This window comes from Eleginops maclovinus, chromosome 20 (genome assembly GCF_036324505.1).
Source record: "Eleginops maclovinus isolate JMC-PN-2008 ecotype Puerto Natales chromosome 20, JC_Emac_rtc_rv5, whole genome shotgun sequence".
NCBI classification, from domain to species: Eukaryota; Metazoa; Chordata; class Actinopteri; order Perciformes; family Eleginopidae; genus Eleginops; species Eleginops maclovinus.
In genome coordinates, this window is record NC_086368.1 from 21,915,052 (window position 1) to 21,941,768 (window position 26,717).

The following is a 26,717-nucleotide window of genomic DNA, read 5'->3' on the forward strand; positions in this document are numbered from 1 at the left end:
AATGAGAAAAAATATTGCATTGGCACAGTATCACTCACTAGTCTTACCATTTCATCTCCGAGATATCATGAAATTATTTTAAACATTCATATTTAATTACTTTTTAGTACGAGCTACCTGAAATTATTGGTAACGAAAAATCGTGGAATAAATGTCGGTAAATGAGAGATAGAACATGGCAAGGGAGACTACTTACAATTAGTTGTAACTGCACGAGGGAGTCTGGTTTCTAAAAAAGCTTAACTTCAAATCCTCCAGCTTTTCTGAAGTCATAAGTAATGTTCCTGCATGCAGCGAAGTGTAAAAGGTGACTGAATGTGAACTGATCACTGATCCAGATCCAGATCCATGGTCCAACTGACACAGTCTCCCTTTTCTCTTTCTCAATGAGATGGGCACCTTCCCTGGGTACAGCACAAAGTTGCTGAAAATAAACAACTAAAAGGAGAACAGGCAAGGGTGTGAGATTTCTGTCAAAATCTTCGCGACCCCATGGTGCAAATGGGTACGACGATGATGACAATGATAGTCACTGCAGTGAGAATGAGTGCAAGCAGCTTGCAGACCTTTGCCCGGCGGAGGTCAGCTTCTTTACGCCTGAGAAGAGCATCGTAGCCGGGAGTGTAGATGTCATCCATCCAGAACTCCATGTTGTTGGGGTTCAGGGACTCCTGGGTCTGGGGAATATTATGCCATTTAAAGATTTTTGGAGCAGAAATAATCTTATTTAGATGAAATCCTAATGTTATCTAAGATTTTCGGGTAATACAAATATTCTATACTCTATCCTGCTTTGCATGATTGAAGTTTGATGTGAATTGTATTTTACTCCCACCGTTCAGGTGTACAAAAACAATCCAGTAATATACCCTATTTAAACATTTTAAACATTGAATTTTTATAGTATATAAGTCAAGCCACACATAGATATTCAATTTGTTTATACAAATGTGGTGTTTTCACAGTTAAAAAATATTACCTGTAAGTCCAAAGAGGAGATCCGTGCCTCTCTGTCGTCCACAGTCCATACGGGCCTCACCCTTCCCTCAGACAGTCTGGGTTCCAAGACCTTCCCAGATGCAAGTCCTCCTGTTAGACTGCTGTCTTTGTTGCGGAACAGGGACGAATTAAACACTTGTTCCATCAGGTTGGACGGTTTTTTGGAGAGTAGGTGAGCTGTGCTGCCTGATTCATCTGCCTAAAAGAAAAAGTTGCAAACACAGATAAAATACAGACTGTTTACACTACACCATTTTAATCCTTCAAAAAATGTTTAATATTTCTTTAAACCCAACAAAACAGCTCTTTATCATTATTCAACATTTGTTACATATATATTTTAACCTATATTTATACACTTTTATGGTTTAGATTCTCAATTTTTACTTCTATGCATATTTAATGACCATTGTTGGAGCAAGGGAGCCAGAGATCTACACTTTTCATTCCAAACTTCATGTAATTATTGAGTACTACGTAAATAACTTGAAGTGTTCACTCAATGTAAATGTTTAAACCAACACACCACAAAGCAGCCTGATGTCAGCGTACCACACAATCACATGGGTTTGCCCAGCTGACCACAGGGACAGCTACCGGTCTAACACATTATGTCGTTGCATAGTAGGGGTTTGCATATGGTGAAAGTATTGTTCTATTTTGCTTCCAAAATTGATCACTTATTAAGAACTGATACGCGTGTACACTGATCATTCAAAAATGAAAAACTGAATAAAATATACACAGTAAAAAGGCTCTACCTGCTCATGTGTAGCTTTACCATCTTTACTTTTTGAAAACGACACTGTCCAGTCTCTTGCAGAGTTGGAGACATTTAGGTGTTTGGAATCAGAAACCCCTTTTTCTTGAAGCTGGGTTTTGGAGGTGCGACGAGAAGATGGATCCTTCTTCCCTTCTTTCCCCCCTTTTGAATCAGCCTGATCTTTGTTGCTTTCGGTTAGCTCCCCGGCAGCGTTCCACCGGCTCCAGTCCAGGCTACTCGTGCTGATCCCAGGGAACAGATGCTCAGAGACAGACAGAGGCTGAGGATCTGATGAGTCAGAAGGAGTTATAGGGTGGCTCATAAAGGAGGAAACACCACTTAGAGGCTCTAGCCATCGGCCACCGATGCCTGGTCCATCACTGCTGATAGGCTGCTGGATCTTTTCATCCAGCCGCTGCAGTGCAGAAAGTACCTGCGAAATCTCAGCCTTAACATCATTCAGCGTCCCAAGTTGTCTTTCTATCTGGCTCATACGTAGCAGCAGCTTGCAGACACTGGCCTTGAGCCCATCATCGCTGCTTTCAAGGGAGTGAAAAAGCCTTTGGAGCTGGCCTAGGCGACCACGTCTGGCCTCATGGGTGTCTTGGTTAATGGCACCTGGTCCATCACTGGGGTGCAGGACTCCAGTGGAGCCGCACATGCTTATGTCATCTAAGAAGCGAAAGATAGCACTGATGTCATCCTCACCAAACTCTGGGTCATCTAATGAGGTCATGAAAGAGAAACGATCAGCGTGGACCAAACTCCGGAGGCGTCGGGTGTCCGGAGGGTCTGTCTGTGTTCCCTGAGCCTTAACTCCATCGCTTCCACCTGGCAATCCACTATCCCCACTCTCACCTCCTGGGGACCCTCCTAAATTGCTGATAACAGGGGTTGATCGTCTTGGGGGTTGCCCCCCTTGTGATTCCATTCCCATTCCAATAATCCCCAGGCCTATCCGATCCTCTAGACTGTGACTCTTGTTGCTCCAGAGGAGTTTTTGGGTCCTGGGAGGTTGTAGGTGCCGGGGGGACCACTCTGGGATTGACCGGGGTCCAAAGTAAGTTGAGTCCTGTAGGTCATCAAGGCTCTCATGTTTAACCCGTGGCTCTGTCGATTGGTGGACTGTTGCTGGTGAGGCGTAAGGATTTGGGATTGTTTCGAAGCTCTGATTGTCAAAGCCTTTCTGTCCCGTGCTGGGACTGGGAGACTCACTGTTAACAGTCACCTGCGGTATTAGAGGCGGCTGGTTATGGAAGTCTTTCCTAAAGATGTTTCTCTTCTGGTCGACAGACGATCCCTGTTCGTCTTCGAACACTTCTACGGGCGCAGAATCTCCACTAGACTCGCTTTCTGTCTCCAAAGGCAGGTAGATATTATCCATAACCTCGTTGTAGATTTGACCACTGGGGTACAAAAGTGTGGTATGAGGCAGGCTGAAAGACACAGCCCTCGTCCTGATTGGAGGGGAGGACAGAAGTGAGATGGGATCAGGGGGAAGACTTCCTCGCTTGTGGGCAGAGTAATTAGATCTTGGAAGCAGCAAGTGCTGATCGATCGGCCTGCCACCAGAGTCAGAGTGGGCACGTGGTCTTTCTCGACCAGAAATATTCAGCTGGTGGATTCCAGGAAGGCTGGGGCTGGGGGAATGATCAATGGGGAGGATCATTTGGGCTCTCATTGGTTGGCTGTCATCAGGAGCCCCAGTGGTCATCTGAATAAGATTGAATATTGTTACAATGTCAGCAGCGACGCCTATGGGGGATAGCCCCTGGCCTCTGGTGGAAACCCGGTCTCTGAAAAGAGTAGCTGGGAAACAGGGGTCCTGACTGGCAGCAGCAAACAGTAAACTCCGAAGCTCGACAAGATTTTCCAGGTCAAAACGGGTGCTGACCATGCGACAAAGATCCTGGAAGGTCAGCCATTGGCGCATATTGGCCAGTTCCTCCAGGATCCCCAGAAGGACCCCAGAGTATTCCTGCTGCAGGTTGGCCATGGCTTCTCACCTAAGAGGGGAAAAAAGACAGAAGTGAGCCAAAGCAAGCTTAATTGTGTAGCAACCCTTCAAAACTAAGGTGATTTAAAATGATTTACTTAACAAATAAAAAGTCATTAAGACAAGAGAGAGAAGACACATTTAATAAAAGTACAATTACAAGATAATGATTTAATATGTATAGTATTATATTTTATAAGTTAATAAGAATAAAGTAAATAAAAGTATAATAAAATTATATATTGGCTTAATTATTATCTCAAATATATATTAGACTCATTACATTATCTCCACTGGTATACATGTTTATAATATAAATTAATTAATGGTATTAATAATACACCAAACGATTCTACTAGGTTGAAATTGTACTTTTAAATGACTTATAGTTTCAATAGTCACGTTACATCAGCAGCATATATTTGATGATATGAACGTAGAAAAAAAAAAGGGAAGACTTTTCAGTTAGAAGGGAAAAAGCCCTTTAAGAGGGAAATTAGAAAGTGACCTTATTTTTGTGTCCTAAAATAACCGCTCATCTGACCAGAGGACTCTACACACTGCGCACATCTTTACCTCACTGGACATTTTTAGTCTTCTCATTTCTAGTAACGGCCTAAGGACACCCTCGTCTTTTACTGAAAAAATGCAGCATATGTGAATTTAACGTGCATTTAGTAACTGTATCCCAGGCAGTTTTAAATCGTTCTAAATATGAAGGAAGGACAGGATGTTTTATTGGAAATCGCGCAAAAATGTGTGTGAAAAAAAAAAGTGTTGCAAATGCAAATTACCAAATGTTAAGCTCCAAGCAGAGGAGAGCATAGCAGTATATCCACTTACCTGGTTCTATTGAAAGAGAATTAAGGTCACTCCTGCGTCCATGTACAAGGACAAATAAAATCCCGTTTTACGCGAATAGCAAGGCCATATTCCAAAACGATCCGGTACGGCTCGTACTCTCACACTCCTTCCATGGGCTTCTCTGTGTGTAGCACAACTAGCCCACAGCTCAGACAGGAGAGACGCAAATTAGAAATCAGGTCATCTTCCCACAAGTCTTTGCAGTCCCCTAAGGGACTTAAAACACATCCAAACGGGTTCCCCTCAACACAGATCACTGGTGACACTGGCAAAAGTTAACAGTGCACCCACATTTTTGTTTGATACCTAGAAGGGAGAGCACCCTGTTGGCAGGTCACTCCAGAGTGGCCCAGGTCCAGGAGCATATTTTCATAGGGTGCCATAACAATAATTGGTTGTGTGTGCAGGTTGAGCCTAGCAATAACAGCCAGATTAAAAATTAATGTTTGCTAATTGACACTCCAAACTGACAGCAAACCATACGGTCCAAGGTAAATTGTCTGCTAGATTGCTGCCTACACACAGAACTGTCTGCCAGACCTCAGCCCCCTCCCATAGACTTTTCACCATTACTCTGCATTATCATCCATAAAGGCTTGTACTTAAAACTCCATTAGAGCAAAAGAAGAGCAACAGAAGGGCAAGGCTTTCATCGGCGAGTAGTAGCACTCCACTACAATCAGGATGGACATCTCTAAATTATCTGACAACTCACAGAAGAGCACATCCATCATCCCATGTACTCAGGAATCACTGGGAATCAATGAGGTGAATGAGCCATGTTATGAGGGTGTAGGTTTATGACAATAATTTATTACTGCAGGCCCTTTAGCATGGTACTTCTGTATACCGGGGGAAAAGTACAAAAGATAAATAATGCATTCAAAAGATAATATGCCTTTATATTTTTATTGCATTATTTGATGGTAAATGGTAAACAACATTATAAAACGAGTACAAATATAGTATAGTATCTTTTTTGACATTGTAAAACGATTTCAGCAAAACACTTCAAGATTAGACTGAACATTCAATAACGTACAAATACCTCTTACTTAAAAAGGCAAAAATACACATTTTCCCTTTAACCTGCAGAGCTATTTATCGAGATGGTGTTGGTGTTAGTGACCCAGTGATGCCACTTGGCTTGTGGTGCTCAGAGCCCCAAAAACATGACCCAGTTGCTCAAGATAATCCACAGACTTTGTTGACCCTATTTTTTTCTAACAAACTACATACGCCAGTCGAGTCACTGTGCACAAGGAAACAGAACAGTAGTGGCATTATTTCATACTGCACCAGCAAGACATGAATATGTAAAATGTGAAGGTTTCAGCTGAGATGAGATTCTCGTTCTCTTTTCTTCTTTGGTTTGGTTTTCATCACGGGAGCTACAACTGTTGGTGTCAGAGAAGGATTCAAGGCTGGATCTAAGGCTGGGTTCAGTGCAAGCAGGTCCAATATAGCAGCACCCTGGTAACCTGTTGAAATATGACACCATGAAGGACAGAGACAGAGGACGGCATATACAGTTTATTAACTATCTGAGCGAAAAAGGCCCTTACCATTGTTGTCCTCTTCACCGCTGGGTTCTGGGTCAGGACTGCGGAGGGAAACTCGGGCCAAGGCCGCCATCTCACTTATAAAGCCTTCTTCTGCGTCCTAATGGACACAAAAACAAAGTGCTTACAAAAACGAATTGCAGGATCGTTCATCAAGTCATAAACCTATTGTCAGACAGGGAAGTACAGAAGAAAAATGAAGCATCCTAACCATGATCTGCCATTTGATTTTTTCCATGTTCTGATCCTGGGTTACTTTCTTCCGCCTCAGTTCCTCATATATCATTTCCTGGTCCAGATCACACTGCTCCAGCACCTTCCTCTTGTGGAGTTCAACCCTGACACACAAGAAAACAAACCATGTTATTTTGATTTGATCTATTTAAGAGTAACACAATTGTGGAGGGAAGAAGATCAGTGTTGTGTGCGGTTGTTGCACCTTTGTTGAAACTCAGCAGAGGTGGGTTTCTTGCCCCAGTTCACCAGCTCCCTCAGCAAGGATCTGCTTAGCTGACTGCTGCTCTCTTGTTTCTCTTTCACCTCTGAACAAACAGAACCAACACAGTGGATTTTGCAACTTTTTCTACTCAAATGTGTATCTTCTGCTGGCTACTTAAATGATGCAGCCTTAACAGTGAATGAAAACATAACAAGGTAGGTTATACTTTTTACAGAATTAGACAAGTGCATGTGAGTTGTGATTGTTGATCTCACCTGGGTTGATGTTTTCCTGATCCTGCTGTAATTTTTTGATGATGTCCTGTAGTTGGGAATAGTAGCTTTGGACCAGTGCAGTGAGGGAATCTTTGGTCACATACACGCTCTCAGAGGCAGTCTCTATCAGGTGGCGCTAAGAGGGAAAAACGTGTTACTCTTATATGCTAAGTACAAAACCCCCAAGTGAGAAAAACGTTTTTCACCGGGTAAAACTTTTCTTCTGTTTTAAAAAGGTATATTCAGGGTTGTTTAAGGTCATAAACACAGGTGAATTAATAATATCAGACTTGGAAAACAAATCATTAGAAACTTTCTTTTTCTTCTGTAGCTGGGTTGATTCAAATGTACAGTATCTCCCCAACTCTACCTTCAAGCCATCGTCCTGTTTCGGAGAACCCTGCGACTCAGTAGGTTGGGTCTCCATCATCTGTTGGATGGCTTGGCTGAGGGCGTTGCCTAGCACTAGCTGTGCATGGCTCTGTAGAAGCTCTGTCCCCGTTTCCAGTTCAGAAAGGAACTCCTGCTGGAAGCTGTGGCCCACCAGCTGACTCTCTGGACCCAGGTGCCTCTCTGCTAGGCTAGCACTGCTATTCTGTGATTGGTAAGCACAACACAAGGGTTCAATCAGCTGTTAAGCTATTACTTTAGATAAATAAATAGGAGGACACATACTGTATCTTGCAATGATTATTAGGTACCTAAATGTGTTAATCTTTTTCTCCCACCTTGAGAGTTGAATTGACACAGGACTGGCTTTTACTGGGATCTTCCATTAGCACAGCTCTGAAATCAGTCTGAGACAGTGACTTCAGCTTGGACAGTCTCATCTCCTTCAGCATGTGCAGACAGAAGTGCCTGACCACAAAGTACCTCTGCACCACCACCAACAGGTGCTCATGTTTCTTCTCCATCAACATCCCCACGTGGCTGGGAAGAAAATGGCATTGCATTATTTCCGAGTATCTCATAAAGATTGATTTGGATATTGTATAAGTGGATATGGCTTGGTTGTAAATCTGTTTTTAATACATCAGGAACTCTTTTACAACCTTCCTACGCCATAGCTACTTATGGACAGACGTTTTCCAATCTCACCTGTTGAGCGTGTAGCTCTGTCTGGCCAGCATGGCTCTGAGGATGGTCATCTGTTGCTCACTCAGATGTTTGAGGCAGGCCTGCACCAAAGCCATCTCCTCACTCCACACCTACAGAGAAAATGCTCAGTTAGAAAACAATGGAAAGCAGGATTATACTTTTGCAATTATCTCAAGGTATATGTGCACACCCCATATGGACAAACTGTGCTGCTGTCAGTAAAGGAAAGCTGACATTGGAACGGCTAATTACACGCAAAAAGGGAGTGCCCTACTTATCATACTTTTGGGAACCATCTCAAACAATTGCTTAACGCAAATGAATACTGTGATCACCTCTATCTTGACATGTAGACGAGTAATTTGTCTTTTGTACTTGTGTAATGTAGATTTGTATATTCTGACGTTTAATGTTTCTGTTTTTGTTACCTGCCTAGGGACTTCAAATGCAGTTGTGAGGTCCTTATCAAATAAACAAATGCATTTGCCTAGATCTAAGAGACACAGTTTAAAAATGAACCTGCTTATAATCATTGATGGAGTAGCTGTATGTCTACCTGTCCATCTCTATCCAGCTGCGCCCTCATGTCCTCCAGTTGCAGCTTGGTGGTGCACTCCGCCTGCAGCAGCTGCTCCGCCAGCTCCTGCTCCAGATCCAACCACAGCCTCTCGCAGCGCTCAGCTGAGACGTTTGACTGGGCAGCGACAGAGGTGAGAAACACATCTTTGGCTTGCTCTCCGATCTTTTTTGACCAGGAGGTACGGAGTTTCTGAAAACACAAAAACATACATAAGAATAAAATAAATACGCAAAACAATGCACTAAAAAAGAGACTGCAGTATGTTTTACCTTCCAATAGTCACAGAGGGATTCAGCCACCCTGTTTTCCTGCTGCTGCGCCAAATCAGAAATCTGCTGCCTGTGTTTCATCAGCAGCTCCAGATACACCTGAATGAAGGTTAAGGATCAGATATCAGTGGGTCAACAAACAAGCAGATGTAGATAGTGAGGTAACAGAGCAAAATGTTCTGACCTTGGTGAGCTGCTGGATGTCTCCGTGAGGCTGTTTCAATTCCAGGGCGCGGCTCTTCTCCTTGATCTGGCTCCTCAAAAGCTTCTTCCTCTTTGACTCCATTCGGCTGCACTTGTCATTCACCAGCTGCTTTGTCTTCCTCGTGCACTCTAAACATGATAACATTTCTAATTTAAACCCAGCGCCAGTTGGAAGGCTATGGTATAACATGATAATAAAAACTGATTGTTCTTATAATATGCACGATGTTCTGAGTGACTATATTCAATATAATCTATGTACGGCAACGTCTTTATATTGTTAAATTATTTGTGATTTGAATGCCTTCCAGGACCTTTTTTTTTTTTTCAGAAACAACAAGCTGTCTTCAGTAATTTGCTGGAAGATTAAGCATGAGGCTGGGCTGCAATAATAGGCAGGATATTATATGCTGACCTGGAAGAACCTGGCCTTATTTAAGGAGCTAAAGAGGATTCCCAGAAAAGGGTCTATTTTGAGAGTGTACGTCATTCAATTTTAAAAAGTAGGCTAGACATTGTCCACTGATACCTGCCAGAACTAGTTGAGTATGTTGTAAGAGAATTTCACATATATTTGGTTAGTATTTGAAGAAGTGCATTACTAACTAAAGTGTTTTTTTGCTTTTACCATCACATTGATTTACCAAAAATATGATATCTATGAAATTCCTTCTGTCTATTGTCTTTTGACCTGATACCTTTCAGTGAATTTACTTTGATTACACTGAAACTATTTTACTTGCATCTTACCCTCAGTGCACTGCTGAAGACCTTCGGTCAGAGTGACCTGAACCTCTGAAAGGATCTTTTCCATGTGGCTAAAGCTCAACACATCATCGCTCGTGAGCTGCTCCAGTGTTGTTGCTATCAAGCCCTGCCTTAGAGACACTTCCCTCTTCAGCAAGGCAGGTTGGGACTGAATAAGCCCCGCCAGCTCCTCCCACCACAGCAACTTCTCCTGGATCCGCTAAGGGAAGTGGAAAGCAACTTTCCCATTAGTATATAATGTTCCCCATATTAAGATTAAAAGTGAAGTGAATGCTCTGCCAATCAATAGCTAGTATTGCATTACATTGAGATCCGCTTCTTGTGTGTTCATCAGGTGGTTCTCTACTAACAGAAGAGTCTTGATCAGAGAGAGAATCACTTCCTGAGCTTCATCTGAAGAGAAAATGCTGTTCTTTTTCAGCAGATGCTGGCACATGTCCTCCACCTGTCTGCTGAAACCTCTGGACTGTAATGAGACACCAACATTAGTTTTCCCTTCAGAACAGTCAGTGTAAGTAAAGGTGGTTTACCAAACTATCTCTTTGCTTTTACCACTTGAAGGCCACGTTCAAGAAGATCTTTTTGGGCTCTCTCTATTTCCTCCAAAGTACAGGGAGCATTGTAATCTTTCTCACTGTCATTGTGGCCAGTTGGCAACTGTTTCTTTAGTTCATTCAGTTCCTGAAATTAAACACAACAATATTTGTTATGGTTTAAAATCTTTGTTAGTGAACCTACAAAAGAAAGTATTTTAGTGTGTATGTATAGATTTGTAAGATACATTTGATCTTTCTGTACCTTTTCTTGAATTTGAAGAATATTCTTGGAGAGTTCAGCATCATTTTTGTCTTTTGGAAAACGGCTGCTGAATATTACTTTTAGCATTTGAAGAAACATCTATTTGCAGAATAAAAGTAATAAGGGAGAATTAAACCATTTCTGCACTTTTAACTCTGACAAATTTAAAGAAATATGATTGTGTCATTAATTAACTTCAGTGAATAAAGTTTAATATATACATACAAACTTTTTAACTATTTTATTAAACCAAGATGACAAAAACTCACAAGACATTTTTCTTCCTGAAGCTGGGAGCACTGTTGTTGTATATCCTGCAGGGCCAAACAGTAAAGGCTGATCCTGCCTTCAAAACTGTAGAGACAAAAAATAAATATCTTCACATCCGGCAAACTCGGGTTTGTGCAAACTTGCTGTTAGGTTAAGATTTACGGGTATGGCTTAACATTCAAAGACCTCTGGTTCCTACCCTTGTTGTGTCAGTGTCTGAGGGTAGTGAGAGACCCTGATGAAGCTCTGGTTCTGCAGGCTCTTGGGAACCAGCGAGGACGAGATAAACTGACTGCTGTTGTCATCGTTGTCCTGCTCTTGGCTCAGAGAGTCTCCGTCAGTGGAGGACGATGAGTCATTGTTAGGCATTGCTGGCAACTTGGAGTGCTCGTGCAGTGATGGATTGGACGCTCCATCTGCTAAAGGCTGACAGATTCAGGGAAAGCTTGCAGGTGAATGTTTAAGCACAATACACCAACTGATTGCAACACAATATTTTCTACCTTACTTAATATTAGTTTACTATCTGCTGTTATGCAACCCCTTTTATTGAACAGCATACATTTTGCTAAACCTTTTTTCTTGATTTGATACCATTTAGTATACTAAATTCACACTACAACTTATAGTTATTTGTGCTTAAAAAAGAAAAGGAAAATGGTTGACCCATTACATGAGCCTTAATTTAATCTGTTTTGCTAGGTGTCTATTACTTTGTGTACCTAACAGAAAGTATATGTCATAATTTATGATAGACTTACTCTGTATTTTTGGTTGATGGGATAAACCACCTTTGCTCTTGATGCAAATGCAGCCACATCGCTGCTCACGGGTGGCTGTTTCTTTTCCTGGACCTGGACAATAAGTAAACAGACTTATACTGTTAGTGGGAAGGTAATTATTAAGCATCACACATTGGTAACCCTAAAATAAGCATTCAGAGTCCTGTGCCACACATCACACAACATTTTGTCATTTTCAGGTATTTTACATCAATTTAGCAGTATATATTTCACTAGGTAAGTAACAGTTGAACATGGTATATTACTTTTTCCTTTGTGGTGCCACTTGGAGCCTCCTTCCTGCTGTTGCTGATACAATCACTTTGGTTGTTGTCTAATTCTCCATCATCGGGCTCAAGCAGCCGCCTAGCATTGTGACCCTAATGGGATGATACACGAAAATATGTTAAGTTCAAGGGCGTAATATGATGTAAACCTGGTAAAGAAAAAGACTGTGCAGTGGATTTGCTTACTTGTCTCGTCAACAGCAAAGGCTTCAGGCAGAAGACATATAACAGAGCAGCAGCTAATATTCCCGAAAGCCCTCCACACACTGTAGCCACAGTTAAAAGTCCTGTGTAGATGTGCAGTGACTCTGCGAAACTGACCAATACGTCAATGCTGCATCCCGCTATCACGTCCTGCTCTGTCATTTCTTCAAACTGGGAAAACTAATGTTACGTTTGTTAGCATTTTGTCAACATCATCCAGCTAACGTTATCAACTCATCTCGAAGAAAGTAGCTTCTTGCTGTTCACGCCAAAGTTTCATGCTCTTAAGTTTTACACGTTTTTTCTCAGATTTTTTTTTGATTTTGAAACAAAAACAACCTACAATTTTGTACAACTTCTTCCAGTAAAACTTCTTTCTCACAAAGACAAACGCAGATGTTGGCCAATGAGTGCACGAAGATTCTAAGAGCAGGACCAAGCTGCGTCAGGACAAGAGAGCTAGCTCACATTTGGACGGAAACAGAAAAACTAGCCTTCAACATAAAAGCACTTTAATGGCTTTTGTTATAAAAAAAACTCTTATGCAAATACATGTTGATAATATAATTACTCACGAGGTATAAATGTGGTCTATTTGCGATATGATATGTATATTTTAGGTGTCAATGGTGTCCGATTCCTCACGGCTATCCTACGTTGTTTTATTCTGAAAGGCTTTACCGGAAACACATGTGTGCACTTTGTTATTAACGGGGCTTGACGGAGGAGTTATCCGTTTTTTCCCAAGTTTTGGAAATGTTTTCCGAAGTCGTGCAGCAACAGCGAATATGGACCTGTTGTTTGTGTGTAACTTCTTAACAGCTTCCATAGCCTCTCCTGAAGTATTTGCACACAAGTAACATGCTCTGGATCGCTAGACACGCTGCTACAACTGATGTTTCTCAAGAAAAAGCGGTGGAAATGTTTGTATCGCGGATTTTAACAGGGGCGATATCCAGACACCCAGCCAGCTAGCTAGCGGCTCTCCTTGGCGAGAGTGGCACACCAACTTACGAATGCTTCAGGGACACTTTACCGCGAAAAGGATCACGATATGGTCATTTATTCTGACTATCCATGTTGTGTGTTTGTGTCCACCTTCTCTCTTCTCCCCTTGGTGTCACGATGTAACCCTGCGTGAGAATGTTTTGGGTTATAGTGCCAGACATCAGCCTGGTGGTAACGTTACATCTCAGGATGGATCATGGTTCACAACAAAACTACCACCTCTTTTCTCGGACCAACGGGAGGTAGGTGGCTTTATTATGAAACACGATCATATTAACAAGTATCCATTTATTATCAGATTTTGATTAGTATTTTGCCTCTTTATTCCACTTTAGATGTTGTTCCTACAGCACATTATTACATCACCCTGTTGTATCCTGGAAATAATAGCAATTTCATATGTTTTTGCAGAGGTAGAAGAAGAACTCAAATCTTGTACTTAAGTAAAAGTAGAACTACCACTGTGAAGGAATACTCTGTTACAAGTAAAAGTCCTGCATTCAAAACGTTACGCAAGCAAAAGTAAAAAAGTATTAGTAAAGTACTCAATATGCAGATTGGCCCTTTTCAGAATAATATATTATATGTTTTTACTATAATTATTTTTGCACTAAAATGTTATCAAAGCTGGTAAAGGTGCATAATTACTATGTATGCTGCAGGGTAGCTTGTGAATTTACTCCAGGTGTAACTAAACTCTTATGTAAGTGTTGTTTATATTTCACATTAATCCAATTTGTAAAGTAACTAAAGTTATTAAATAATTATAGTGGAGTCAAAAGTACACTATTTACCTCTGAATTGTAGTGGGGTAGAAGCACAAAGTAGCTAGAAATGGAAATACTCAAGAGAAGTACTAGTCTCTCAACATTGTACTTTAGTACAGTACTTGAGTAAATGTACTTAGTTATTTTACCTTCATTTAGCATCAATATGTTACATTGTAATCAGCCCTATAACAGATGTTGCTTCGGCTTTGAGGGGTACACTTGTTAATGCATGTCATTACGCTTTCATTTATATGTTAATCGACATGTTGCATATTAAATCCACTAAACTGAATGCCCCTTTTCCATTGTCAGAGCCTGCGCTGTATCCATGTGATGCAACATGACCCCGGTGGGAAATCAGAGCAGACATTGCTTAGGATGGATGGTTTGTTCCTTTCTCTTAATTCTATTCATCTAAAACCTGGTGAAAACAAAACTCATATAAGTGTTAAGTATATCAATCTGTTTTTTTCTAATGCTGTACACATACAAGTTACGTCCATAATAGTTATTGGTCGAGTATATAACACTATACTAATCATCTTTTGTAGGCTGTTAGATTAAAAAAAAAGTTATGTATGCATTTACTGTATGAACAAGTGCATTACCTTTTGTAACCACTGGCTGTTCAATCACCCAACAATTAACTTGACAGATACAGTGGAAATCAATGGACGTATGGTGTCTTCTGAAGAGGGGCCGCTCTCTAGTTCAGCTCCCGCTGGTCTATGGGGACGACCTGTTTACACGCCACTTGCCTACATGTCAAAGATCTTGCACCTCAGGAACCGCAGAAGCACACTCACCAGATATAACCCCGGCCTCACTCTGCCTCAGGTGTGTTTCTATGAGGTGCTTCCATTGCTTCGGTCATTGCACGTAGTCAATGACTTTCATTGTGAAGCATTATGTATGCAGGTCCACTTTTCATGAATTTCAGTGTGATGTCAGACCTGTGATGTCTAGTACTTTTTTCTCTTGCACTGATCGAGTCAGTTGTCAATCTGTAATTTATTTCCTGTTTTTACTTTTCTCATGATGTGTTCTGACTGTTATGGAATATAACATACACATATTACATTTAATATTACATTCATGTATTCTAAAACATCACAGTACATGACACAAAGAAGAATGAACATTTTTAATCATGCATTGTCTTGAATATTTCTGCAGATTCAGAGTGTGGCACCTCCATCCTCATTTGGGGTCAAATTTCACAAATGTGCACAGGTACATCAACACAATTGTTTTAACCAGCCATTTTAACTATCAGCATTTAATTCCAACATATCCTGCTGGATACATACAGTGACTTTCCTTGCTTGTTCATGTGTCCCCCAGGTGAAGCTGGACACTGACCCTCCTCAGCTGACTTTCTTCCTGCTTATTCACAACATGGGCCCTGTGGGTGGCACCAACCTGTCTCAGGTGGCTATTCGGGACTCCATCTCTGGAATAGTACCCCTTAAATCTGAAGGCAGGGTGGTGGAAAGAGGCTACCAAACGTTTGCAATTGATTCACTGTCTGGTAGTCAATTTCTTTTACATTATTCTACAAACCATTGGTCTTAACTTCTTTTTTAAATGTCAAATATTAGAATGTTTTACTTCCACAGTACATAACATACTATTGATTTTAACTCTTTAGCTGGATCCCAAGTTGTTGTCAACTATACCGCTCGCATAAGGAGTCATAAGACTGAAATCCTGGACCTCCCAGCTTTTCTCACCTTCTCCAACGCCTCACAGGTATTTTTATTTTCTGCTAGTTTTTGCTCTTTCCAACACAAAAAACAATCCTCCAACTGTTTTAATTTCACCATGTCAGCAATTGCCTATCACTCCTGTACATGTTCTCTCTTCTTAACCGGAGTATTGTTTTCTTCAATCTACAGAATGATGTCAGTATGTTTGGTCCATTAACAGCTAATCTAACCTTGAGAGTGAATTCGACTGACTGGGTAAGCTCCTTAACTGGAAACACAACTGCCTGCATCTTCAAGCATTGCATGTTCTGTTCCTGTAGTGCTTTCTCATTTGTGTTTACAAAATGGGTTTGAGGAAAAGCCTGTGTTCTTGCTTTCATTTTTAGATTTATCCTAACCATGGTGTCCATTTTGCTGGATTTGTTGCTGGGTTCTTTGTCATGCTGGTGCTGCTGTCACTTGGGTTTCTGGCCATGAACCTGATCGGCCTCAGAACCAGGCTGAACCTTCTCCGGCAAAGGGTATCACCAATGTTGTTTCTTATCTTGATATATACGATTTAAACCTAATTACATATGCTATATTGTTGTGTTTGTATATGTCAAAAAGGTCTTGTGTCTATTAAAAGGATTTATTTGGTTGACAATGTTGTTGTTGACCAACCATTTTTTAATGGAATATCTAAGTTTAGTTTACTATTTTCTCAAAATGACGTCAGTATATGTTGTTCATTTTTTAAAGCGTCGGATATTTCTTAATTTATTGCATATATCACCTTGCTTTAGAGAAAGAGGCGTGACTCCGTCCCAGAGTATGCAGACTGCAACATGAGTGAATCCATAAAAGATGAGGCCGCATTCGAAGATAAGATGGTGGACACAATGGTGCTGGAAGATCCCCAGAACATGTACCAGGCTTTGGAGAAGTGAGTAGACTAGCAGAGCTGGAATGGAACATCTCTTTATAAGGCTTGATACCCTATAATGGATCTGAAAGGAACAACATTATCGGAAAGTGAAATAAATGGGACACTCACTGCTTGTTTGAAAAGATGAATAAATGTAATTTATTCAACAGATGTCGGGAGTTTTCTACTTTTAATTTAACAAATGATTACATGTTATTCATTAAGTTAAAAATGTAAGTGGAAATTTGAGCCATCCATTTAAAAAATAACTAAATAAATGCAGTTATTTCTCGCCTTTTCGCATTGTGTTGCTTAGAAAAGAGAGGAAACTTTATTTTGCTGTGCAAAAAGCTACTGTTTCAGCTAAAGGAGTAATCATAATAACATTTATTTCCCTCGCATATTATGATGTTTCCTAATTTAACTTTTATACTGTAATAAATGCTTTATTATCAGATCCAGCAAGACAGTGAATGTTATCTGCCTTTGATGATACACCTCACTAAAGTCCCATAAACTTTACTCAACATTTTTTCCCTTCTTAGCCTTGAAATGTCCACGCTGCTGCATGCCACCAATAACCTGGAGGCCACCCGGATTCAGATCTACACGGACGTGATGTCCTCCCTGCTGGGCGACCTGCGTTCCCGGGGCCTTGCCAGTGCCCAAGCCCAGCAGAGGCTCCTGAGTGTGCTCCACGGACAGATGCTAGGTATGGAGGGCCGGCTGAAGGAGGAGCGAGGGGCCCGCATGGCAGCTCAGAATGGCCGATGTCACCTGGAGAGTCAGGAAGAGATGGAAGCAGAGCATCACAGAGAGGCTGCTGAGAAGAACCAGGCTGAGCTGCTGTGTCAACATGCAGACCAACAGGTGAGTAAACAGTAGTTCATTAGGGAAATTACATTCCTATTTAATCTTCTTGGATATGAAGGAATCCTGTTTAATTTCAACACAGTTACTTAAAAGGGGCTTTCTAAATCAGGCAGAGCTAGTGTTATGGATTCCGGATTTGGCATCCCCTGTGTAACTTTGGCCAGGATGGTCATAATTTTACCAAAAACACACTGTAGTTTACTCAAACAAAGCAATTTACTCTGAGCCTATGGTGAAATATGAACTGTAAATCTCTTTTGTAATGTAACTAGGAGCTCCTCCGCTGCAGTGTCCTCCTGGAGAAGCTGCACAAGCTGAGCCAGAGCCAGCTCCAGCGCATCCTGTTGGTCCGTCACGAGGAAGCCTCGGGGAAGCTCCAGAGGCAGATCATCGAATGGCGCCGGGTGGAGCTGCACAAGATTTTCTCCGAAGAACTGGAGGAGGCCACCAGGATGGGTGAGCTGGAGAAGAGCACGGCCAAGAGTCTTCAGCACGATTACTTCGCCTGTCAAGTAAGCACTCAAAATACGTTTTCAAAATAGTAACATAATAGAATTGACTATTTGATTGACATAATTATGTTGGTTTAATTTGAGCTTGAGTCTTTCAAAATTGACAAAAAGCTTTTGCCATTCTTGGTTTTCCGTATTCTTTGCTTCTGTTCATCCATCTAATTAAAAGACATAATGAGACGTATCCACACTTTGTTTCTCAGGATCAGCTTGAGGAGATGCTGGATGTGGTCCTTGCAAACCAACGCTTCGTGCTCGATGAACGCAACGCACAGAGGAAGTTCTTGGTGCACAGCCTTCGCAGCCTCAACAGCCTGATCTCTGACAGCTTCTCCAGCACCTCCAGCAACCTGGACAGCTGGTTCACTCACATCAGGAGGTCGGTGCCTATATTTGTTACAAGTGATGATTATTTCACAAAGCTAAACTATAAATCTGGCCAAGTAAGCTTTTATTACAGTTTGATGTACATTTTTTTTTTAATTAAATCTGAATTGTTTATATTTGTGTTTTAAAGTGTATATAATAGAAAATATATATTTGTGAAGACACTTGCAAGACAAAATTTGATGAGTAGGCTTGACAGAATGTTATTTTATTCGCTTTTTGCCTTGTTTAATGCAGCGAAGGCAGCAGGTAAGACCCTGGGGTTGTGTTTTAAGCTGGCATGTTTTCATCTCTCCACCAGAGGGAGCCTTGTGTCTGCAGAGCAGATCGATCAGCTGCAGGAGAAGATGCAGAAAGAGCTGCTGATGGTGAGGCAGAGACTGGATGATTCTCTGAGCCAAGAGAAGGGGGCCATGCGCTGTGGACTGATTAAGAAGAGACGGGAGCTCATCTCTGAGATGGTGAGGAGCACATGCATTTGTAGGATTTTTAAGCAAACACGGTGCTTTAATGTGGACTGATACCTTAAAATCTTTCTTTAATCCTGCTCTCTGAAGCTCCAGGTCCACAAACAGAGGCAGAAGGATCTGTCTGGGCTGTCCAAGGGTCTGGAGGGAAGGATAGATGTAGCTCAGCACCTGCACTGTTGGAGTAACTTACTTACAGCTCACAGTTTGGAGCTAGCTGAGCTCATCAACAACCTGGATGAAGAGGCTGCTGCAGACATCCGCAAGGTGCCAATTTAACTTTTCACATGCACGATCTTATCAGTGAAAGATAAAAACCCACATGAAAATGCCACTGAGATTTATATACTCTCTTGATCCTCAACCTGTTCTCTAGGTGACCATGCGTGTGATCCAGGGTGCGATAACAGAACTCAAAGCCATCCAGCCCTCTGCAGCCCAGGCCCTGCTTTCCTTCTTGCCTACAGGGGTGCAGCGCTCCCTGCTGCAGCTGGAACCAGAGCCTGCGGGACCAGGGCAAGCTCAGGGACAGGGAGGTAGTGCTCTCCCGCAGGGACAGGAGAGGTTGCACCAGGAAGGAAAGGCAGCGTTGCGCACCCTCAGCTGCACCAGGGAGGCTCTGAGGGAAGCCATGGAGAGAGAGCTGCAGGAGCAGAGAGAGCTCCGGGCGCACTGCAGAGCTTTCTTCAGGTCAGTGATAGCATTACACTCCTCCTTTTATTTCAAGGCCTTGTGTGTATTCTTATTGGCTGTGGAATTTTGGGAGAAAATTAGTACTTTCTCGATAACATGACAGTCAATAGACACTTTGAGGACATCAGATTATGGTTTTTCTCTTCAGCAAAAGGTGTAATATAGCAGACTGGATTCAAATTCAAAGGATTTATTCCCACTTCCGCAGTAGCTACAGCATAGTTTTCAATGACAAGGCGAAGTCCCAGACTAGAGCATCTTTGACAAACAATAATTAAACCATAATGGAATGATATTATCCTCCTCTCAACACAGCCACGTCGTCCTTTTTCCTATCTCCTTCTCTCCCAGTTGTTTGTGTTCGTCCCAGTTGACTCTGTCTGAAGAGGACCGGCTCAGGATGAAACTAGAGTTCCAGAAGTGTCTGTCCGTGATGGATCGCTGCCTGGTGCTGCCCCACGCCATCTCCAGAACCAAACTTCACACGGCTCTAGCATCTTGGAGAAAGGAGAGCGAGCAACAAATGGTGAACACATAAAATCACACCTTACTAAATTAAGCTGTTATGTTCTCAAAACCTGTGTCTGGTTTAAAACCTTTCTGACTTTCTGCGACTAAAATGTAATAGTTGCTGATGGCAATACTCAATGCTACACTTCTTTTGGGGTTTAGTGTTTCCACCAACAAGGGCTCAGAGTATCCAATATATTTGATTGAAATTTCTGGTGGAACACTGCTAATGCTGTGGAAGGGAAAAATAGAAAATATGAGTCTTGGTCCTTGTGAGAAGCATGTTCCGCACCAAATTATAAAGTAAATTCCCTTTTTTATAGTTTGGCGCTGACATTTTTAGATTATAAACATATTATTATATAGCCATTGTTAGAACAAAAGACACAGTGATCTAAACCAATAATCCCTTTATCAGTGTATTTTAATTTGTACACTAAAATTGTGATCGGTACAAGCAAAAAAAAAAATCCCCATGTTCACTTTACACAGATTTTATATACGTTTGCAATATAGTTAAGCATTATTGCTCAATTGTCAAGATTAACATGTGATTGCCTTATAATTTGTCCTTCTCCTGGGACAGAAGTCTCTATGCCCACCTCTTTTACTCTGTGCTAACTTAATGGTCTTTGTTTTACATTTCCTCATGAAACGATTCTAAAGCCCATACTGTATGTATAAAACTACAGCAGGATATAATGGTGCATTTAATGTTTCAAATAAGTATGAAATGGAGAATGGCGGCCACCAGGGAAAACCACACTGCCATCAGCCTCAATTGTGTGGCCGCTCGATGAATGCACATTGTAATTTTGAAATAATAAGACCTCTGCAGAGTGGTTTGATTTCTAATTGCATCATAACAGCATGTTTGGAGTCATTTTCAGTTCCCAAACAACTTATGGATATTGTGGTTTCTGCAGACAAATATGCAATCCAAGGGGAAAACCAGCGAGGCCAGACCGAAAACAGACACTTCTGACCTGCTGCTCTTCCAGAAAAGGCTTGAGGACAGGATCCAACTCTGTGAGAAGGAAAAGGAGACGGAGAGCGGCCTCATGGACACGGTAAGGCTGTGAAATGATCTTTACTATAAGTCATTGTTAAGTGAAAGAAGGGAATGATGGGTGTAATAGAGCTTAGGGGGGTGGTTTATTGTTGCAATTGTTGGTCGGAAAAAATGAATAATAACATTTCAGCATATTAAAGTTAAAGAGGGTCCCCAGGGTGGGTAGTTCTTGTAAAAAGGAAGAAAAACTTGCCAGATTTAAAAAATACAGCCTTCATCATGCAGGTCTCCTCTCTCAACGTTCTGTCCCTCTGTCTTAAGACAGCCAAAAGCCTGTATAGAAAATGATTTAGCTTCAATGACTGTGATAAGAGGCTCTAGCTAGCTACAGTATTGGTTGCAAGCCTTTGGTTACAGGTTGGCAGGAGGCTAAACTATTAGCAACATTTTCTTGTCAGGTTTACTTTTTTAGTATAGAGCCACCCTTTCTTTTTGGGTTGCTTTGCAGTTCAGGTTGTAGAAATAGAAACTTCTGATGCAGAACATTCCGTAGGTAAATCTCCATTTGTAGAACAGATGATAGAAACACCTTCTCGTAGAATTTATGTCTGACTAACCAAAGTCTTCAAGAAGAGGTGCAGAATTCAAATGGACTCTTAGTTCACTTGAATTACAATTTGCTGAAAGGTCAATAGATGTTCTTCTTAATGTCACATAAATTAAACGACCTACCCGAGATTTAACTTTTGAACAATATTAAACCCTAAGATTGTTTGGTAGCAGAAACTATAAACTATAGTCCTTCAGGTGAATGACTATGTGTTCAATGCCTAGCCTGCACACAAGTTGGGTGATAACAGATGACTAATTTGTCCAGGTGATGGAGGAGATGCGTAAGGAAAGAGAGGATGATCTGCGCTCTCAGGGCGACAGCTTGGCGATGCAGATGGCTACCATCCACTACCAGAAGGCTGAGAGGAGAACCAAGGTCCTGGAAACCTCCAGAGCAATGCTCATTCTGCACAGCCTGCTCATTCAGCAGCTGAGAGAGAGGAAGAGCCTGGAGAAACAAGACATGGCCCACAGTATACAGAACCACTGCATGGTAGGACTCCAAGTTAAATCTGTTGTAGCATTGCATGTTGGGTGGCTCATGGAGATATAAAAGGCTTCAGATTAATGTGCAATTGCAATGTTTCATCTGAGACTGCAACGTCCTCATTACAGGCCTTTAATTAGTGTAATTTGACTCTTGCTACAGGGCCTGGAGGAAGCAGAACAGCAGCTTCAGAAAGAGATGAAGGAGCAGGACGAGCTGCAAATGTCTCCCTCCAGAGTCGAGTCAAACCCAACACAGAGAGAAGACTCTGAGGTAGAGGGGGAGAGTGAGGAGGAGAGAATGTTTAAAGTGCAGCGGGATTGCAGGATGACCTTCATCCTCCAGGGGGCGCTGTACAAAAGCGATCAGGTCCTCGCGCTGTTGGCTGAGAGGTGAGCTGTCATGTCAGCCTCATCTCAAGAGTAATGAAGAATGTCGTGGGTTGACACAGGCGGTTAATTTTCAGTGTTGAAACTCTCTGGTGTTTTCAGATTGCAGGAAATGACTGGCAACAACCAAGCCATGGAAGATTTAAAAGAGCAAATGGAGCTCAGGAGACTTTATGCAAACTGTGATCAGGTCAGAATTTTTGTTGAGGCTTTTTTTTTTTTTTTTCATTATTATATGCAACACAAAAATGAACCGCATGGAAAAATACAGGAATATTTTAAGAAGAAGAGGGAAATATTTTATTGAATGTGGCTCTGTGCCCTGCTCTTCTTCATCTCAGGATCTGGAGTTTGCATCTGGGTTGGTGAGGCAGAGTCAGCTGTCTGCTGAGGTTCTCCTGGAGGCCCTGCGTCTCCTCCTGCCCACCCTGCCTGAGAGCGAACTCCTCTCCATCACCGACGCCCTCTGCCCCAAACAGCGCCCGGGTTTATCGTCGGCAGAGCAGGAACACTCGGGGTAAGAGACAGGTCATGGATTTGTCTTCTGGCAAGCATTCTTTTAATTTATATTGTGCAGGGTCAACCAAGAATAATGTGTTTGACTTATGAGATGTGATTAATAGTTGATCGTTTTTTAAAGCCCAATGGGAGATATTGTGTCGGCCGTGTGCGTTGCATCCAATGTGTGTTTATCTGTGTGTTGCTCCACTGCTAAACTTGGACATTACTGGGGCCATCTGCCCTAAACTATTTGATGGGTTTATTTATGACTGCGATCCACAGTTTTTGAAATATAACTATTTTATTAGCTGTTTTATATTGTCGTTATCTGACTTCCCACTACTTTAAACCAGCCGGTAGGGGCCGCAGAGCGATCATCAAACTGCTTCAGTAGCAAAAAGCATTTTTCTGCTAGGGGCTAAGCTAAAAACAAACCCAACCTCGTCTTTTGCGGGACGCACTTTGGCCTTGTCATGGCTCAAAATCTGACATCCATACAAAAGTTTGGTCTCATTTTGAACCGAAGCATATGCACATTAATTTATTTCCCAGTATGTTATGATCAACTAAAGTTAGCCAGGATATGGGATGAATAAATCCCTTTTTTGGTAATCTTGGTTGACATCTTGACTGCAAGGGAGCTGGGAGGGACAATTGAGTGAGATTCATTTGGGAGGAGTGAGGAAGACGTATCTAAGATCTGCACTCTCCTGTACAGCATAAGATTACCCAGCATCAGATACAAATCTATCTGGCTCTACTCAGATTGCAAGCAGAGTTTAGTTACTTACTAATGTGGGTAAAGCATGCACTACTCATGTTATGTTTCTTCCCCCCTCCTTTTTACAGGGAAAAATTATATAACTAATTGAATTAAATAGATCCAACAATAGTCAATACACCGTTTGCACAACTTCACAATCAGTCTCAGAGATTCAAATTCTGTGGTTTAGAAAAAGATCTTGAGTGAAGTCACTTGTATAAATAAATAAAAGCAGTGTTTAAACACAGCTGGCTGAAACCAACCCATCTCCAAGCATTGTTTCAAATGAATGTGCAAACTGTTTGCACATAGGGCCATTTTTCTCTGATCCCAGATTGTTGAGATAAATGATTATACTCATCATTTAATATAACTCTCTTCCTGATTCACTGGGACACTCATGTCTGGCCCCCGCTGAGTTTGGATTACTTTACTGATGAATAATTTCTCATGCAAGAGGTTCGGAGATGTCTGCCCAAAGGGAAAGAGATTTGAACAATATGTAAAACATGTGGTTGTCTTTTCTTTTGTATATACTTTGTGTTGGCAGAATAGCGTTTAATGGTTCTTTACAACTGTTTTAAATCATGCTAATGTGAATTCAGGGAAACAATTGTCTGTTTCTGCAGAAACAATGCCTTCTCCCTTTTTTTATTCCCTTTGACTCAACATCTGATTTTTAGTATACCCAATAATGGCTGGCATATCTGTCTTGCTATGGGCAGACTTAACCAAGCTAGTTTTGACATAAAAGTAATACTTCCCAAATGAATCATCACAAAAGTGCGCTCTTTAAAATGTGTCACTGCTTTCAGGTCTGTGTGTGTCTGTAACATCTGTTTAATATGTAGTCAAACACCATAACCTGTGAAATACCATATATGCATTGAATTGTCGTTTAGTATAATGGGCATTGTAATCAGATGATAGATGCTATACTTTTTTTTTAGTATAAGAATTTCACGGAAATGCTAGTGCATATGATTTGCTGTTTACCTCTTTTTGGAGGAAATCTGCAATACTAAATCCTCTAATGAAGAACAGCTTTGTGACATTTTACAGTTGGATTTATCTGTGCTTATTAAATAATTTGACAGGCTTAACATGATGTACCTTTAATAAGAAAGAGATAAAATATTTAATCTTTTAATTTAATGGAAAAGATCACAGAGCTCTCCCTCTAAGCCAATAAAAAGTTATTACAGCGCATCAGATGTTGTATCAAAGCCGGAAATTGTCTTCAGAGATTCTATCGCAGTTGTAGGCTTTCTAATGTATTGATGACTTCTTCCCCAGGTGTGCTGAGGGGCTGAACAGAATTCTTCCTGTCAAACTGAGAGAAGAAGTGGTGCATAAAAATATGCCAGCTATGCCAAGCTGCACTGTGGAAAGAGAGAGGTGAGTTCAACACATGTCTGTGTTTTGCTACCAGCTGTTGTATAAAGACTTTATTTAACAACATCATTAGGACTCATTTTTTAGTTCAGTGATCAGCCACATCATAAAATATCCTTTATTGATGTATCATGTGCCTTCACTCAGTTACATGGCTGAGCTGCAGTGACCACATGCATGAGGTAAGCACTTCAACACTCCCACTCACAACAGCTCCTTTGTCCTCCAAATGTTCACAGACTCCAGGAAAAGAGGCAAAGTTTGATGGAAAAACTGCTCCCCAGATCTCCTCTCCTGGCTCCAAGAGATGTTGCACCACTGCTGGTTGGAGGGAAAGGGAAGGAGGACAGTCGTACTAAAGCACAACTTCCAATTTCCAAATCAACCGTGACTGAAAACACAGTTAGTGAGACGCTAAATGACACTGCTAAAGAAAGGCCTTCGAATGAAACATTACAAAGCACAGCGGAGGAATACATGATGCCAGCGTCTGCCAGCTCTGTGATGGGTGTCCACTCTACAGGAGAGCGGTTGTTTGTGTTCAGGGACCCACCTGAATCATGTGGCAGCGTAGGGGCTCCTAAAAGAAAAAAGAAAAGGAACTTTCTCAACCTGAAGAAGGGCTCAGTGGCCCCAACACACCTACCTTGAGTCTGACAAACATTGTCTTTCTCAAGTTTTTTACTTTAATGATGATGGCTCTATATCATAGTATATAATACTAAAATCTAAAATAAATTAATAGTTTTGCTGTTTAGCGAAACATATCCCGTCCTTTTTGAAATGGTAGTTACATGGTGGTTGCGGTTGAACAATTTATTATTACCTCAGCCAAAGAAGTTATGTTTTTTTGTTTTTACTGGCAGCAGGATGATGAGAAATCTACTGCCCAAATGTTAACGAAACTTGACGACCGCTTGAAGCATGAGCTGAGTAAGAACCCATAATATTTTGAAGGGGATTTGCCAAGACAGATTTCTGCTTTGCCAAAGTACCATTCAGGATTTTACATGATGTTGTAAAAATGTAAAAAGATTTAAAGTGTCTCTTGAATGGACATCTTTTTAAATGGTCCACAAAGTTCAGATTCAGATTTACTGAAAAGGACTTTACAAATGTGTGTTCCTAGTATTAATGTGTACTGTATTCACATCCAAAACTGTTATTATTCATGTTCAAAACTCCAGATATCAGACAGGTTACACCGTTTTTCTGGTTTGAAGTGAGAATTATATGCCTTTGACTCAAGATGAACAGGTAGATTTAAATGTATCCACATTCCAAGTTCTTTCCTGTGCAACAGCTTAAATACATTTTTTGTTAAATAAACATGTTTATCTTCCTCTTACTGAACTTTTTAACACAAATCAAGGCCTGAAATGCATCCTTTCTTTTGACATGTTTTCAAAGGGGTTGACCCCTAGTGATAATTGAAAGCTGTTATTGATATCCTGATTCTAGGGAATTTACATCGTGTGGGTGAACGTTGGAAATGTTTGGTTGTTTATCAGCAGGAGCGGCTCAATCATCCGTGGTATTTGGAGCGTGCATAAACACAGCAGAC

The 26,717-nt window shown here is 41.3% G+C and overlaps 3 protein-coding genes across 3 annotated transcripts; 1 reads left to right on the top strand and 2 right to left on the bottom strand.

The window, feature by feature from the left end:
- Window positions 1-473: 473 nt before the first annotated feature.
- Window positions 474-3,758, bottom strand: LOC134882226 (major intrinsically disordered Notch2-binding receptor 1-like). The gene is made up of 3 exons (XM_063909836.1): window positions 1,761-3,758; window positions 980-1,198; window positions 474-677 (listed from the first exon to the last, which is right to left on the bottom strand). The coding sequence occupies exons 1-3, from the start codon at window positions 3,756-3,758 to the stop codon at window positions 474-476; spliced, it is 2,421 nt and encodes an 806-aa protein (XP_063765906.1).
- Window positions 3,759-5,451: 1,693 nt separating this feature from the next.
- LOC134882383 (evC complex member EVC) lies at window positions 5,452-12,588 on the bottom strand. The gene is made up of 20 exons (XM_063910031.1): window positions 12,141-12,588; window positions 11,934-12,047; window positions 11,647-11,739; window positions 11,085-11,311; window positions 10,885-10,969; window positions 10,616-10,714; window positions 10,370-10,498; window positions 10,122-10,283; window positions 9,800-10,016; window positions 9,030-9,178; window positions 8,846-8,944; window positions 8,553-8,765; window positions 7,997-8,106; window positions 7,627-7,828; window positions 7,269-7,493; window positions 6,899-7,034; window positions 6,624-6,726; window positions 6,396-6,522; window positions 6,188-6,284; window positions 5,452-6,103 (listed from the first exon to the last, which is right to left on the bottom strand). Exons 1-20 carry the CDS (start codon window positions 12,318-12,320, stop codon window positions 5,955-5,957), a joined length of 2,916 nt encoding a protein of 971 aa, XP_063766101.1. The 5' UTR covers window positions 12,321-12,588; the 3' UTR covers window positions 5,452-5,954.
- A 337-nt stretch (window positions 12,589-12,925) lies between these two features.
- Window positions 12,926-26,520, top strand: LOC134882312 (limbin-like). Its single transcript, XM_063909943.1, has 23 exons — window positions 12,926-13,408; window positions 14,249-14,321; window positions 14,592-14,773; window positions 15,113-15,169; window positions 15,281-15,467; window positions 15,588-15,688; window positions 15,835-15,900; window positions 16,032-16,166; window positions 16,431-16,570; window positions 17,098-17,422; window positions 17,698-17,937; window positions 18,141-18,316; window positions 18,626-18,785; window positions 18,882-19,058; window positions 19,168-19,481; window positions 19,836-20,010; window positions 20,921-21,064; window positions 21,884-22,111; window positions 22,268-22,497; window positions 22,597-22,684; window positions 22,836-23,011; window positions 25,055-25,156; window positions 25,393-26,520. The coding sequence occupies exons 1-23, from the start codon at window positions 13,175-13,177 to the stop codon at window positions 25,802-25,804; spliced, it is 4,122 nt and encodes a 1,373-aa protein (XP_063766013.1). The 5' UTR covers window positions 12,926-13,174; the 3' UTR covers window positions 25,805-26,520.
- Window positions 26,521-26,717: the final 197 nt, after the last annotated feature.

What these genes read in the sequence shown, in the direction of transcription:
- LOC134882226 (XM_063909836.1), bottom strand. Translation starts at nt 3,758, where the DNA reads ATGGCCAACCTGCAGCAGGAATACTCTGGGGTCCTTCTGGGGATCCTG. An exon ending in GTAAAGCTACACATGAGCAG is followed by an intron (nt 1,199 to 1,760) that starts GTAGAGCCTTTT and finishes TTTTTCTTTTAG; the next exon opens with GCAGATGAATCAGGCAGCAC. An exon ending in TCTCCTCTTTGGACTTACAG is followed by an intron (nt 678 to 979) that starts GTAATATTTTTT and finishes AATATTCCCCAG; the next exon opens with ACCCAGGAGTCCCTGAACCC.
- LOC134882383 (XM_063910031.1), bottom strand. Translation starts at nt 12,320, where the DNA reads ATGACAGAGCAGGACGTGATAGCGGGATGCAGCATTGACGTATTGGTC. An exon ending in TTCAGGAAGAAAAATGTCTT is followed by an intron (nt 10,715 to 10,884) that starts GTGAGTTTTTGT and finishes TTCTGCAAATAG; the next exon opens with ATGTTTCTTCAAATGCTAAA. An exon ending in CGGTGAAGAGGACAACAATG is followed by an intron (nt 6,104 to 6,187) that starts GTAAGGGCCTTT and finishes ATATTTCAACAG; the next exon opens with GTTACCAGGGTGCTGCTATA.
- LOC134882312 (XM_063909943.1), top strand. Translation starts at nt 13,175, where the DNA reads ATGCTTCAGGGACACTTTACCGCGAAAAGGATCACGATATGGTCATTT. An exon ending in AATTTCACAAATGTGCACAG is followed by an intron (nt 15,170 to 15,280) that starts GTACATCAACAC and finishes TGTGTCCCCCAG; the next exon opens with GTGAAGCTGGACACTGACCC. An exon ending in GCAGAGCAGGAACACTCGGG is followed by an intron (nt 23,012 to 25,054) that starts GTAAGAGACAGG and finishes CTTCTTCCCCAG; the next exon opens with GTGTGCTGAGGGGCTGAACA.